Source organism: Mercenaria mercenaria, chromosome 3, assembly GCF_021730395.1.
Source record: "Mercenaria mercenaria strain notata chromosome 3, MADL_Memer_1, whole genome shotgun sequence".
NCBI classification, from domain to species: domain Eukaryota; kingdom Metazoa; phylum Mollusca; class Bivalvia; order Venerida; family Veneridae; genus Mercenaria; species Mercenaria mercenaria.
In genome coordinates this window covers 90432471-90448920 of record NC_069363.1, presented here as the reverse complement: position 1 = coordinate 90448920, position 16450 = coordinate 90432471, and the positions used below count along the sequence as shown (strand labels likewise).

Genomic DNA, 16450 nt, shown 5'->3' with positions numbered 1-16450 from the left:
TTTTCCTCATCAAATCAATATCATAATTAACATCACCGGGAACGATGTATGCAATTCACATTACAATAAATGCTCTTTTTTTTCAGGCCAGCATTATTGACACCTCTTGTTCAATTATTATAACAAGCTCATGGTTGACTTACTCATTTATAGGTTTGGTCAAATATTTGATATTGGCTATTTGAAAATAGATAATACGATATGAAATAGTAATAATAAAATACTATTGAATGCCATTTTATTATTTATTTACAATTTTGTGATATTACAAATACATTTTGTGATATCATTTAATCATTATGGATATCTTTAAATGCATTTAAAGATGCCATAAATCGATGGACATATATCTATAATTCGAGTATTTGATATCTTAAAATCAGTTTAATTTTATGATATCCTGGATTCATTTTAATGAAATCTTTAATTCTGTTTTATGATATCAATAAATGGTATTTTTATATCACAAAATGAATTTAAGATATCAGTGAATAATATTAAGGATATTGCTAAATTGAACAATTTAATGATATCATAAAATTCATTTCATGATATCATTAAACGAATTTTAAATATCTTATATTCAATTTAATGATATTATGAAATCCCAAAATCTAGACATTTATCAAAAATGAAGTTACAATGTAAGATTGTAAGAAATATTCGTGTTTTGAGATATACAATATCATCTATTTTGTAATATCTTAAAATAATTTCATTTTAGGACATCACAGTATATATTTAACAATTACATCAAACGAATTAAGCAGTAAAACAGCACCTCATTGGAGACAGTCATTGCAAAATTTCATTTAAGTTCAAATAGGACCAACGCAGCGTATGACAAATAGCCTTGAATACTTAGATACTTACTACATCAGTCATATCTATATATAAATAGTACGTACCCGTATCGTGTAGTATTCATTGATGCATTTCTATAAATGAAATACCTTTCATGTGACAAAAATGTGTTTGTAAATTCCTCCCTGGTGTCCCTCCGGGTATTATTTCTTCACAGGCTCCTGGATAGAACCACTGACGTTCCGTAAGTCAGTTGGGTAGTTTCTCCGCTCGAAGAATTCTACTCTCGAACCCACATCGGTGAGGCGAAAATGATACACTCTATTTTCGTAAATCAGCAAAATAATTTGTACAACTGAACATTTTTGAAGCAATGTGAAAAAAAAAACAGTAAACCATACTAAACAAAACAAACATATTTATTCATAACTCCTTTAACGAAATTCGGTCAGCTGTGGGATTCAAACCCATATCTTTTGTATCTAACGGCGGATACCCACAGCCAGACATTTTAATGATACAAATGTACTTTAAAGGCTCTCAGCAAAAATAAATCAATTCAAATGTGCCTCTATATCTTCACCATATTAGGACGTTTAAGATAAATTTAGTAAGCATCATGTGCGAATTGCGAAAACCGATTTTCTGTGGACCAAAAATTAACCCCACTTCACAAAACGCTCAACAGAGCGAGAAACAATCGAAGATTAGTTATCCGATAGTCAGCGCATGCGCGCTTAATTCTTCTTCCACATATATAAACGCGCTTGCAGACGTATTTTGTCGTGCATTCCGCCAGAAGTCCAAACAGGGCTGGACCCGCTAAGAACTTGGGGAAAAAAGAACAAACTATTTATTAAAACAGCTTTAAATTAAGACACTTCAACGGAACAAACTTAAGGACTTTATTGAAAATAAACGAAATCCCCAAGATTCTATATTCAGGTAAGTCAATTATATTTTCATATCTTCTTCTTTAATTCTGTTTCAACTAATTGAAATATGTTTTTCAACTAATTTTAGTTTAATTTTTAACTGGTTGAATAATATATTAATTAGTTTTGTACGATTTATGTTTACTGCTTAATGCACTATTGTGAATCGTATACAATCTCGTTAATAGCAGTCAAATATATTGTGCGATATGATTGCCTTCATAATAATCTTAAAATGGAATATCTCCGAAAGTATCAACAGTTCAGTGATTTATATCTTTAAATTTGTTTTGATCTTATTTATATCATGAACTATAATGTGAGCATTTTGGAAGTTTAATTCGTAAACTCTTACACACTTTATAAGGCACGAACCCAGCTTCTTTGATAACAGCCGATACTAAGCCACCTTTGGACCCAACCTGATAAAGAAAAGCCCGAACTCAGAAAATAGGTGCTTACCATCGCCTGCAAATGCTCGACTTTTTCGCTGTGTAGTATTTGGGGAAAAACTGAAAGATGCATAGAATATTATTTCTTCCTAATATTTTGAATAGATTAAATGGTGCAAAGAATGCCATCGTGTACTTGTGTGAATGATGTCGATACTATAAGTTTAAAAAATGAAGTTTTGCTTTACCGTTTGTGAGTTCAGTCGAAGGCTCGTACCGTGCCCATTTAAGCAATTAAAGCTTGCATTTTGACGCAATATTTTTTGTCATAAATATCAAGAAAAAGCTTACCTTTTTTGTAAAAATGATATGAAAAAGTAAATAAAGATGTACTATATAATTGCTAATACTGTAATAGCTCCAACCTGCATTTTTTCCTTTTGAAAAAAATCAGTAAAAGTTTACACCTATGAACTATATAAGGATATTCCATGCATCATCGGGGCGGTCCTTTATGCCATGGTGATCGAGTTACATGTGAATATTCTACACCCACAGGTTTACGTTTTCTAACAAATAACAGATGCATAATGTTATTAAAACGCTGCTCTCCAAGTTCTAATGTGGAAAAAAGGAGACAAACATTTTCCTGCAGGAGTAGGAAGCCAGACTCCAAACCCGAAGGTCACGGGTTCGAATTCCGGCGAGAGTGACTTTAACCGCAGTGTCCACAATTTTGGCGCGAGTACTGGTCAGAAAATCAAGACACAGATATTGAACCAAGTTAAAACATTCTCTACAAATAATATATAATAAGTTTTAAGCTAATGAAATAAAATATTTTTCCAAAAATTACGACTTACATCATATTGTAGCACTGTTATGTATTAGCCTATGCAAATAACCCAACAGTTGTGGTCAAAATCTGTGTACATGGTAAAAAGCTATGTACATGTACAAACTTAAAAATGATCAGTCGTTATTTGGCATATTTAAGTCCTGGCTTTATTTTTTTACATATTTTAAAAAAACGTATTTAAGATTCAAAAATGAGGTTTTGACATATACTTTCATGTATATAGATTGTTTTTAAACATCAAATATCGTTCGTAAAAGACAGTGACGAACATGTTTATCATTAAAACACACCTTTTTTTAATTTCATGAAATAAAATACTTCAAAGTTAATTTGGTGCCTCAATTTTAAAGTACCACACGAAACCTATCAACGGCACGAAAACAACGACAGCTACTTTTTTTTTTAATAATTTAGATAATTGCACTCGTATCGTGGAGTGACTACGATAAAAAAAGAAAATACAACATATCTATACCTGATAATAAAATATTGCGTAAAGCGCATTCATTACAAAAAATACCTTTGTCCTAAAATCATTGCAAGGTAGATATGAATACGTGACAAGATTCACACGTAGATATAGTAAAATAAATATTAGTGTACGGTTCTTATTCATATTATAATAACAGTTATTATAATACGAATAAGAAATGTAAAAAAAGAAAGAAAAAAACCAACTAGACTTAATTTATTACAGTTGGATAACAATACTTTGCATTTTTATAACAAACAAGCTCTTTTCTTATTTTCACTTTCCTTAACTATAAAAAGTATATATTCTTGAAAGAGGAGTGGTAATGATCACTTCTAATGACTCGGCTCTAATTTTGCATTAATGACGTCACATCTTTATAAAAACGTAAAAATTATACGGCAAGGAAAGTCAGAAAATACTGATCCGCGCATCTTTGCTCACTTGCCATTTTTGATTTTAAGAGAAAAAGTGTGAAAATAAAGACCGGTTCATTGCTTTATTGCATCGTCCATTAAAATCAACTCACTTTAATCAAAATTCGAAAATAGGTATGTCTATTCGCAATTTTCATAATAGTTGAGACGAAGCAATACTAAATTATATATATATATATAGTTTCTTAAAACAAACTTAACAGACTCTGTCAAATCGAGTCTGCTATCAGTTTGTTTGATTACGTTCTGTGCTTTTAAAGGATCTTTTTTGTAGATTTTATCAAATAGGTCCGTACAACTTAAGTGTAAACTGTTTATGTCTCTGTCCCCAAATTCTCCCATCTTCACATTACAAACACCACGTCTTGCTATGATTATACCCTCCACAACTTCCGGTTTTCTAATGGTGATATTCCAGACGGAGTTCCGAACTAACCAGTCACACGCTGGCAAATTGAGACTAGAAAACTTTTTGTTACTTTTATAAAGTTTCAGTTTGTTCAATTTGATGATAGACTGCATGGTTCGCATATCCATATGCATAGCAGCCCCATCCTCCACCACGCCAATCACGCGCCCTTATCCCCCAGTACACTGCCCATTTGCGCGAAAATAGCTGATGGCGAGCAGACGATCCGTAAAAGTACTGTTAAAGTTTATTTATGGGTATCGGGTATGTAACAAAGCTCGTTAAAGTAAACTGTTCTATTTATAAATCAGATATTCGGGTCAGCCGAGTACACAGGTCCCATGCTCGTTTCCAATGGCAAAGTCGTCTATTGATACATTAATCCAAAATTTTGTTTGTAAATATTTACTGTTTTTGTTGATGCTACTAAGCAATTTCGATGCATTGTTTCCCAATCGGGATTAAGACGATTGAAAACAGATATATGTCAAGATAAAATCTAAGTATCTTTGATGGCCAACATATGTGTGCGTTTTGTTTTTAAAATAATTTAAAAAAAAACCCACAAAAGTATTATGATATTGAGAACGCACGCATGTTCAAAACCTTTTAAATACAACATTAAATTAAGAGATATTAAAACCCTGAATCTTTTCGTGTCATTCATTCATTTTTTTTTTTCTAGTCTTGCGCGGCGAAGATATAGGCCTTTTCACTTCATACGATTATCAAAATATTAGATTAGTTTGTACAATTTAACAATGACATCACCCAAGTCATGTGAATATTACGAAATCTGCAAATTTCAGTTTGACGTCATTGTGTATCTGTACCAATATATTCTATTCAAGGATTATGACACCTCTTAAGAGATTATTTTGAACGATAAAAATTATTTATAACCTGCCTATTTAATAAGATATTATGCAGAGACAGCTTAAACGTACAATAAAGCAGAAGCTTTAAATAGACAGATATTATGCATTTCTATAAATAACCCGGTGGTAACAAAACTGACCTTGAACCGATAATGGCGAAGTGTGCCTTGCGCGTCCCCTGGAAACGTACACGTGCGTTCCAACATTGACGTTAAACACCAACGTATTGCATAACATATGAAAACAAAACCAACAAAAACACTGTAATTGATGCATACAAACTTCCTTTTCCAACCAAGTCCACAGCAGTTTTTACAGTTACCTCCCAGCAACAATTCTAGGCCGATGCTGCTTGAGGCAGTACCCAATTCGGCACTGAACCCTTATCGGGATATCATTCGCAACAACGAATCAAACCTAGGTCGCTAACTTTATGGTCCAACCTGCTTACCGCTGCGCCATTGATTTTTTTTATTTTCTTCAGTGTAAGATCGAAATATCTTTCACATGCAGTAGTTCCAACGGGAACCGTGGCTGTTAGTGAAAATTAAATATGCATGGTGTTCACGAGTTAAAGATGGTCTTACATGAAAAATATACGTTCTTCTGCGTTCTTGTTTAGTAAAAGTTTTAACCAAACTTTATTTGTGCAATATCATGGGAAAAAGCATGTTTCTGAACAACAGTACAGCATGATAATAGCGGGCGTACAGTAAATGGAAAAAATAAAAATATGGTGTTCACTAACAATAAACTCACTTAAAAAGGTGAGTTTATACGGCTATGAGGTACATCGTTATATTTCACATGAACTAATGACTTTTTTCAGATACTTAAAGAAAAGATATAAAAAGTAACAAAACAAAACTAAGAAAATGGCAGCAACAAGAACTGGAATGCTTTTTAAAGTAATGTCACCAAACGTCGTGAGCAGAGTAGTGTCCACGTCGGCTTCACAGAATACATCAAACACAATCGTCATCGACCGAACAGCCACCGCAGCTGTAAGTATATTTATCTCTTGTGTGACATGTCACGTCAAATGGGATCAATCGATATTTTTCACCAAAGCGTTAGTTGTCTTTAGGTTGTCATGGGTTGGAGCATTATAAATCAATTATGGTTGTCTTCGACCGAACAGAGACCGCAACTGTATAGTAGTTTGCGTGACGCGTCATGTCAAAAGGGAACAGTTGATATATTTTTACCAAAATAGTTTGTGTGATGAACCACGCAAAAAGGCACCATCTACCTGAGATATTAGTTCCGCCTTTTTAATCATAGTAATTTCTATTTATAAAAACGAAAAAAAAAAAAGAAAGATTGTATATGATTATCATTCGCCTGAATCCATGATTTTGGGCACTAATACACGAATCACGAATTGTTCAACCAAAACAGTCCTATTTTAACAACACTCCTAATTCACCAGTTATTCTATTGAAATATGTCTGCTGCTGCAGCTACTGCAAATGATGATTATCATGACAATGGCGATGCTGATAATTGTTATTTTGAAACGATGACGTTAGGCTTAATGTTTTATTGAAATAGTTGAAACTAAAAGCCAGCTTTAACTGTTTCAAACGCATGTAGTCTTTTCATTCTAAAAATGTTCGAATGAAAACATCGTGTTCTAGTTTATATCGTTCGACGTATTTAGCAATTTACTTTGTTCGACTAACCGTAGCGGCTATACATAAAAGTTATCGCTTTGTTCAACCCGCCTACGCTTAGAAAATCTTTTTGTTGGATTGCAAATTAAAACCACAACATTTCACAATATTTGTATTTGGGTTAATATACAAGTAGGACGGATATCTGACCTAGTTGGAAATTGTATATCTTTTAAAGGAATATTTGTCCGCTAAAGGGTGCTTAAATGTGTACTTATCAAACATTATGCCTCCGTAGGACGCTGGCTGCGTGCAACGTAGACAAAGTTGTCCTTAATTAAAACTGTATCATGTCTTTTCAGTGCCCCTTCCCACAAAGCACTGCAGACAGTTGACAACACAATGACATCATGGAGTAAAATGTTAAATATATCCATTGCTAGCCAACCCTATAGTTATACTCAATTAAAAGTGTATGGCGTCTTTTCAGTGCCCCTTCCACAAAGCACTACAGACAGTCGACGACGCAATGTCACCATGGAGAAAAGACACCGTAGACAAGGTTGATATTGCCAGAGAAACAACAGAGGTTAAAAGCTTCGAAAGCATACCGGGACCTAAAGGGCTTCCAATTGTAGGAACTTTATTTGATTACCTGAAAAAAGATGGTCTAAAATTCAATAAAATGCACGAGGTTTGTATTCTCTTTTAGTACCAGATAAAATATATTGCATGTAATAAGAAACTAAATAACAAACAGTTTACTTAAATTCAAGAAGTTTAACCTTTAGCCTGCTGGTGGCAAGTGATTCTGCCTTTGCGACCAGCGCAGACCAAGATCAGCCTGCACATCCGTGCAGTCTGATCATGGTCTGCACTGTTCGCTATTCAGTCAGTAAATTTTCAGTTAACACCCCTTCGAATAATAAATGGAATTGCCCAAACGGAATGATGGACCAGTCCATTATAGAAATTTAGCAGGGTAAGGGTTAAGAGGAAAAACTAGAATGCAGTCAAGGATTTAGCGTAAGTATTCAAAAGCATTTAGAGCTCTATCAACAATGTCATAAAACATTTGTTCCATGGGAATGTAAAACATAAATCAATGGTGTTCTAAATCTTTTTAATAATTGAACTTTTCTTTTTTACTTTCGCATCACATAGGCTTACCAGAAGAGAGCAATAGAACATGGTCCAATTTACAAAGAAAAGATCGCAACTATTAACTCAGTTGTGATAAGCGACCCAGAAGAATACAGCAAAGTTATTCGTTCCGAGGGCAAATATCCACAAAGACGACCGATGGAACCTATAGCTTTCTACAGAGAACAAAAAGGACTTGGTCTTGGTTTAGTGAATGAGTAAGTTTAACCATCATCATCGCCAGAATGACGTTTGTCATTTCGTGACCTGAAACGATATTACTAAGCCATTCATTTCACAAATTCATGTTAAAATTTCACTATCAAGTACGAACCTGTCACGCCCATTTGTCTCATATACTCGTATGTTCACACATAGAAACTGTCATACATTATTAAACAATAAAGTGAAAGCAGAAGCCGTCACTCCTTATTTCCCATTATTTGCAGTATAAGCCATAATGGTAATTAAATATATATGTAATGTATAATAAGAATATGATACGTTGTACACACTTTTTACCCCACCGTTCAGCCCAACACTCTTTTTGATGACCCGATTCTGCGCCATGCATTAAAACGTACTTTTTTCTAATGGTTGCGTTATGTTGCCATGAGCTGTGTCATTTCATATCCATTATTAAAATGTACACTCGAGCCAATCCACTCAACTAAAAAGAATAATAAACTTGAACAGACTTGTGTTAGTCTGGTTTCAACCGTTCTTCAAAAGCGCTTCGTGGATTAGCTTCACCATACTGGATGAAGTTCTTTGTCTAAAATTTTACCGTCTTTTAATTTGTTTTTACATGTCATTATACCTTTTTCTTCAGCCAAGGAGAGGAATGGTACAAACTGCGAACAGTTACAGCTCCAAAAATGCTCAAAATGAAGGAAGCTTTGGATTTCTGTGTTCCAATGAGCGAAGTTGGAAACGACTTTGTTGGTCATCTAAAAGCAGCCAGAAAAGACAACAATGAAATTGTTGGTTTAGAAAAAGAATTGTTTAAATGGGCATTTGAATGTAAGTTATGTAGATCGCTGTCTCCAATTAAGCGAAAATTCGATTTGGTAACCTGTTTCTGTTATGACGTAAATATGTCACATGTCGCAGCACCTTCGTTACAGAATACAATTTAAGGCGAACCTTGTGTAACGTGACATTTAGAAGTGATAAATGCGTAAGAATAACAGGCTGTTCTTACGTCTATATCAGAAACTATCAAATAACTTCCAGTAAGCATGGGCTACTTACTGGCACGAGTTCACTAGGTTCTCGTACAGAGAAGACAAACCTCTACTTTTATCATGTTATAGATATTAACAGATCTACGTCTGGAATTGGTCTACAGACTTAAGCTATAATAATAAAGAGTATTTAGTTGAGGGTTTCGTCTGTCATTATTGTTTATGCGTCTTTTTGACAGTGTTTTGCTGTTGATTATTTAACCTTAGTCACTTACTTTGCTCACATTGATAATTGTTTATTTCCATTGCATTTGTACTTTCCATATTTGTTATCAGTGCCGTTGGGTTTCTTTTGTGTCACTGACCATTTCCAAAAACCGCAATTTTCTTTCGTGCGTTTTTAATTCTTTACTGTTTATGTTTGTAACTACCTATCATTGCCGGTAGATGTCGCCGTCGGGTTGTCCATAAAATAATTAGTTACTTCAAAATGAATTCTACCTTCTCACTGTCCGTTTAACCCGGGTCTTTGCCCATAGCTCTTTTTTATCCTTTGCTATCAGTTATAGTCCGTTTCAATGTTGTTTAGAATCTATTTACAATGTATAAATTGTAGTTAGAATAGATTTATATTCTGTTTCAGCAATCGGTACATTCCTGTTCGAGGAACGGGTCGGCTGCTTCTCCGATCCCACACCTAAACCTGCCAAAGACTTTATTGACCACTTGCAAGAATTCTTCAAATATTTACAGCCACTCATGTACAACGTCCCCACATATAGAATTTACCGCACCAAACTGTGGAGAAAGTTCGAATACCATGCAGATAAGGTTTTCGAACTAGGAAGATACTTTATTGAAAAGGTAAATATATTTGAGCCGCGCCAGAAGAAAACCAGCCGCACAAACCAACATAGTGCATTTGCGACCAGCATGCATCCAGACCAGCCTGCGCATCCGCGCAGTCTGGTCAGAATCCATGCTGTTCGCTTTCAAAACCTATTGCAATTAGAGAAACCGTTAGCGAACAGCATGGATCCTGACCAGACTGCACGGAAGCGCATGTTGGTCTGGATCCATGCTGGTCGCAAATGCACTATGTTGGTTTGTGCGGCTCATTTATTATCTTATATTTTGACTTAAAGTGTAAGAATGTCCAACAGGAAAAAAAGAAGAATTGCATGTACAAATTGAAAACAATGGAAATTCAGACGCTTTTGTAATGAATAGGACTTATATTGTTACTTATGTAAATACGTTTTACATGTCACTTAAATAAGTTAGTATAAAACGTCTAAATTTTGAGAATAGTTTGCCATTCATAACATTACAAAAAAGGTCTTATTCTTAAAAGTAGCTAAATTAATTGTAGCAGAAAGCTATAGGTCACACTTAAATCAAGCTAAAATTTTATATATAAAAATAGTTTAAGATTTATTTGTAATGAAAAGCAACACACAACACCTGAACATATGTGTAAGCAAGTGAGATGTATCATTTGCAGAAAGTAAAAGATTTGGAATCTACACAAGGGTTAGAAGGAGAAGAAAACACAGAAAGGGTTCCATTTATCACCTACATGTTGTCGCAGAATTCACTAACAACAGACGAGGCCGTTTCCACATGCGTAGACCTTCTTACTGCTGCTACTGAAACGGTTAGGAAAAATTATCACATCTTTTGTATTGACCTGCACTTTTGCGCATCTATCAACATGTGTTTCAGTAAGATCATAATACCTATTGACCCCATTCAAGTTTCAAAACGGAAATCTTCAAAATGTGTACCTTTTTCTTTGAAAGTGGCTTTTAAAATGTTTGGCTTTAGATTACAGTGGAAAAGTACCAAAACACATTTTAGTTTGATATGTCCGCTTACAGATCAAATGAACAGCCGGTTATTTTTGCGGTTCACTACCCAAACAGACCTTAACGTGGAATTCATTGAAATTGAAGCAAGGAGATAAATATAACAAAATTTTATGATAACATTCTTATATGTTCAAGTTCGTCAGTGCTGTTATTGTTGTTTTGTTTCTTTTTCGGACTGTGGAGGCTATTTGATGTTCTTTTATGATGAAGGTCCGGTTACGCTTACATCAGGTTGCACATTTCGTTACCTCACATAACTGATTCTATTTTTAGCTTTTCTGTGTGATATGCTTCAAAATCTTCTTATTTATTCATTGAACTATTTTCAGACATCAAATGCAATGTTATGGAGCCTGTACTCTCTGGCACAACATCCGGAAGTACAAGAGAAGCTCTATCAAGAGACTATGGATGTGTTAGGAGACAGCAACGAGATAAATCCTGAAAATATTGCCAAACTTTCATACGTCAAGGCGTTCCTTAAGGAAACTTTCAGGTTATTTACATTTTAATTTACACAGATATGTTATCAGTTGGGAGCCAAACGGGCTCATCAGCGTTCTTTATCCATGTGCTGATGAGCCCGTCTGGCTTTAAATTGACGAATTATATAGTTACTTTCATACATGTGCTTCTGATAAATTAAATTGTACTATACACATCCTCACTTCGTCAGTTTAAAAGACGAATTCGTCGGTTTTCATAACCTTTATCTAGTCTGCGAATTGTGAATAACTTGTTGATATTTATGTTTATTATGAAAAGATATACTTCTGCTCAATCTTTGCTAAACTTGAGTTAATATGTACCCACATTGAAGAAAGTGGAACACAGTTAATTAGCACAGATAAAAAGTAAAAGTGTCATTTTGTACTGACTGACGTCAAACCAATATTGCATAAGAATGTAAAATATGAAAGAATATAGTTTTGCTGACTGAGTTTATATGACACACAATGAAGAAACTGGAGCACAGTTAATTGATATAATAATATGTAAGCTGAAACATCGGTTTGGACTGTCTGACGTCAAACGTGTCAGTCCAACCAATATTGCATAAGAATATCGCACTTTGTATTTCTGTGTAGGCGACATTCCATAGTTATATATTGTTTCTCTGCATATCTGATGGAGAAACAAACCAGTATCATTATATATGTTGATTAATCTGTTTGACAAGATCGTTTACTCGGACTCTCTATTGAAAAGTTTTATTTTATTCTTCTTCAGAGCATACCCGATCACCTGGGCAACCAGTAGAATAACACAAGAGGACATGGAAGTATCAGGCCACCATATACCAGCTAATGTAAGTCAAAGTATGGTCAAAGATACACCAAGAGAAATATGTAGTTTCAATACATCATGTTACATGTACACAAAAATACGCTGATTAAAACATTCTAGTAATTTTAAGATAATGATTTTCATGAAAATGCTACAAAGAGTCTTGTCTTTAAAATACAAAGAAGAGCAAGGTGTACATAATTCAAGACACACATTCTTTACAAAATTGATCGAAATATGAAATACATATCGTCACCTCAGTGCAAGAAGTGGATAACTGCATTGACTTATAGAAGGACTTATTCACTTTTTGCGCTAAGGTGACGATATATAAACAGTAAATTATCATTGTTACATCTCAGTGAACTCTACAATACTCGCAGTCCCTCACTACACAATGGAACTCGTTAATGCATCAGTCAAAATGAAACCTGGAGACCTAAAGCAGCCAGAGTGAAATGTTGGAATCTACCACATTCACCGTTACCAAATATTACAATATTTCTGTATTCACAGGGAACAACATCACATAAAACACACGCTTATCCTTATATGCTCCTCATAAATGTAAAACGAAATCCTTATTGTACGGGCAACTTTATTACAGACTCATATACAAGCCAATTTGTTTGGAATGTTCCGTGATGAGAAGCTTTTCCCGGAAAACGACCAGTTCAAACCTGAAAGATGGCTGAGAGAAAACAAGATGAACACGCAACTGAAGAGCTTGTCCAATCTCATCTGGGGACACGGAGCTAGAATGTGCATAGGTAAACAACTATTTAATATATGACAGAGTTATTTTCAATTCATACTAGCTGTTATTATTTAAGGTATTTGCCCACAGTTGGGGAGAAGTTTTCAACATGACGTTCATTTCCACTAAGTTTGACATGGAATGTATATGGGACACTGGAAAACTGATAAGTGAAAATAAGTGTTAGAAAAGCAAGAAGAACGTTGATTTTCTCCATTGTTTCAAAAGCGTTGCAACGGTTTACGTTGCAGTGGTTTGCTCCCTTCTACACAATATGTTTGGTAATTTATCAAGATATCTTACAAAATTCATATGTCAACAAATCCAAGCCTGTACCTCTGAGCACTTTCACAGCTCGCACCTTTTAACCATTTTCGAGACAAAAAAATGTTTGCCTAAAATCAGAACTCACATTAACTTGAAACAAGAAAAATACACCCTTGTAATACTAACATGGAAAATTAAATTGAAATGTGTGTAAGTCTTGCGTAAAATTAGATATCTACGTTTTTTTCAAAGTATAAGTAAATGAAACTAATTTAATGAAATAAGTTACATTTTCGGTATTTTGTTTTCAGGCAGACGATTTGCTGAACAAGAACTGCATATCATTCTTACAAAGGTATGTTGTTTAATTTCTTATGGATGTTAGTAGGAAATTTTGGGTTTACTTAAACTAAAAACAAAAACACACACATTCCTGAAATTATTAATGATTTCTTTTCATTTTTTGTACTCAAAAGTAATAATCAACATTTCGTTCTGAATCCTACATGTCATTTGTTATTTCAATATGTGTGCGTCTAATCTTGGACTTGGCACTCCTGACTTAATCAGCTGTATGTCTGGTTTTATACTCATGATGTGACATGTCAGTCATAAATCTCTGTAATACTATTGTACTATTATTTTCAGATTGTGCAGAACTTCAAGTTAGAATACCATCATGAACCAATTGAACCCGTTCTGAACACTGTGATGACCCCTGACCGCCCTCTCGTCCTGAAATTTATACCAAGATCCTAGCTACGGACACAATTTGAAAACTTAAGTTATTATCCAAACACATCCGAATTAACCTGTGTTATAGAAATGTTCACTTCCGTTTCTGAGCGAGTTGAACCGGAACCACACTAAGAAGTACAGATGGAATGGGAGGCGAAGGAATTCTGAATAAAACTATAGAACATTTTTATTAAATGAACAAGGAACTGATAATGATTTCCAAGCAGCTATACTAAGCAATAACAATTAGTATAACAAATATGATATTGTATAATGAGGAATCATTTGCTCTGCTAAACCGTCTAGCAATAAATTAAAGTAGCAGAAGACTTGCCAAATTCTCAACATGCAATTTAATTTGATAGTCACTGTAGATGAGACAAACAATATACTTACGAGTAACACGAGAACAACTTTTTATGCGCGGTTGTATGCATAGTACAATATGTTTCAGATGTCATAAACAAATTGTAAAGGCATAAGATCAACATATGCATAAAGTACCCCCATTGGTTTCACTGTAATGATTTTTATTTTGGAACTTATTACTGTGATCCGTAACCTATAACATGTGCGAGTGTTCTCGCCAAAAACAGATTCTTAATTGATTTCCGATTTAGAAAAATATAAAGAAATATGTACAACAGTTCTATCCTTAAAGGGCAAGGCAATGTTCTTCTTATGTTATTTTCATCCGTTAGGATTTCTGACATCATTTAAAGAAGTAAAAGAATTTTCAAAATCGGCTTAAAAATGAAAAAGGTATGACCATTAAAATATTTGATAAAAATGGCGGCCATTTTGTTTCCATGGCAACAAAAAAATGGTGGAATTATTTAATTTGAACTATATTTACTTATTTGTATAAAATAACTTCTCTACTTTCTCCAGCTATAGTGAAAGAAATTACTATGTTTTACATCTTGCACTCAAGAAACATGATAATAATCTGTTAAAGAAATCATTTGCTAAATAAATAATTCAGCAGTGTGTAAATGACGTCATAAACATTAAAATGGCTGCCTCCATGATCAGCCATTTTCTTAAATTTCAAACGGCCATCTTTTTAGTGGTCCGATTTTAAGAATTCTTTCAGCATTATGAAAGGCTTGAGGATGGCTTTCATATTAAATTAACTTATTGTCAGGCATTCCTTGCCCTTTAAATTATGTCTATTCTAAGTTCATCGGCACTCTGCCAGATGGTCTTTTTACGTGATATCCATCACTAGCTCAGACATCAGAGCGCAAGTACCTAATTCTGTAGGTGTTTAAAAATTGCCTAAAAATAATTATCTTTACAAAGAAACCTGTTTGGCCACTGGTCAGTAGATTCATTTGTTTTCCTGCGTCAATGGAACTTGTATCATTCAACAAAATTGAAACGAAATACTTTTTTTGTTTTGTAAGCAGTTATAAATTCCTGTTTAGGCGAATCTATTTTTATAGCAAAAATATTGTACAAACTTTAGAATATTTTCATTCATTCACAGATTGGTGAATACTTTTCAGGCCTACCAAAAGCTATATTTATAATTTATTGTATATCGTACATAAAGAATAATGACGCAGAATAGTAATGTTTGTCCATGATGCAAGGGCCAAAAAAACACACATTGATTTATGCAACATTGGGCTTATTTTATACAAGTTTATGACAAAATAAGTGGTTTTCAGTGAAAACAAAATATTGGGACATAAACAATCGGTACGATTTTGTTATTTTTCTTCGACAAGAAAATTTCGTTCTTATTGTGTTTTAACGAATCAAAAGAAACAATAATTACATATTTTCATTTGCATTTTGGTTGCAGTCTTTTTGCTCTTTCTGATAATGTTAAGGTTCAAATATTATACAGTTATGACAATAAGACACCAATTTATCAAAATGTATGTTTTGTTTTAGAGTGGTTCATATACAGGTCCAACACAAATCATTATATTCACCATATACGGTTTTAATTGTGATATATATATATATATAGAGAAAGATTGTATCTATACATTTAACGCTTTATTTATTATATTTTCATTATCAAAATACCTACATGTATACCATCTGATCAAATATTCATTCACACAGCCAGACAAATATATCAAAAATAAAATAAATTTATTACGTTTGAAAATACAAAGCATTGCTTTTTAATTAATCAAGTTTTTTCACCCCAACTCTTTGTTTACTGTAAAAAGAAGACACTTAAGCTTTTGTTTACTGTAAACTAGAATCTACATTTGCTTATCACCTCAACTCTTTGTTTCCTTAAAAGAAGGACGCCTTAGCTTTTGTTTACTGTAAAACTAGGATCAACATTTACCTATCGCGTCAGCTCTTCATTTAGTCTGTTAAAATAGGACGCTTTAGCATTTGTTTACTGTAAAAGGGGGACACCCTAGCT

The 16450-nt window shown here is 33.8% G+C and overlaps 1 protein-coding gene across 3 annotated transcripts; it reads left to right on the top strand.

The window, feature by feature from the left end:
* The first annotated feature begins 1584 nt into the window (after positions 1-1584).
* Positions 1585-16186, top strand: LOC123524093 (cytochrome P450 10-like). 3 transcript variants are annotated; one of them, XM_045302000.2, is made up of 12 exons: positions 1586-1749; positions 6016-6190; positions 7293-7496; positions 7967-8163; positions 8778-8968; positions 9776-9996; positions 10637-10789; positions 11333-11499; positions 12234-12312; positions 12898-13060; positions 13626-13669; positions 13963-16186. In XM_045302000.2, exons 2-12 carry the CDS (start codon positions 6062-6064, stop codon positions 14071-14073), a joined length of 1659 nt encoding a protein of 552 aa, XP_045157935.2. In that variant the 5' UTR covers positions 1586-1749; positions 6016-6061; the 3' UTR covers positions 14074-16186. The 3 variants fall into 3 exon arrangements, 2 of the variants coding, with proteins under 2 accessions (XP_045157935.2, XP_053395219.1); XR_006681219.2 differs by lacking the exon at positions 13963-16186 and having other exon boundaries at positions 1585-1749; positions 12807-13060; XM_053539244.1 differs by lacking the exon at positions 1586-1749 and having other exon boundaries at positions 6050-6190; positions 7165-7496.
* The last annotated feature ends 264 nt before the right edge of the window (positions 16187-16450 follow it).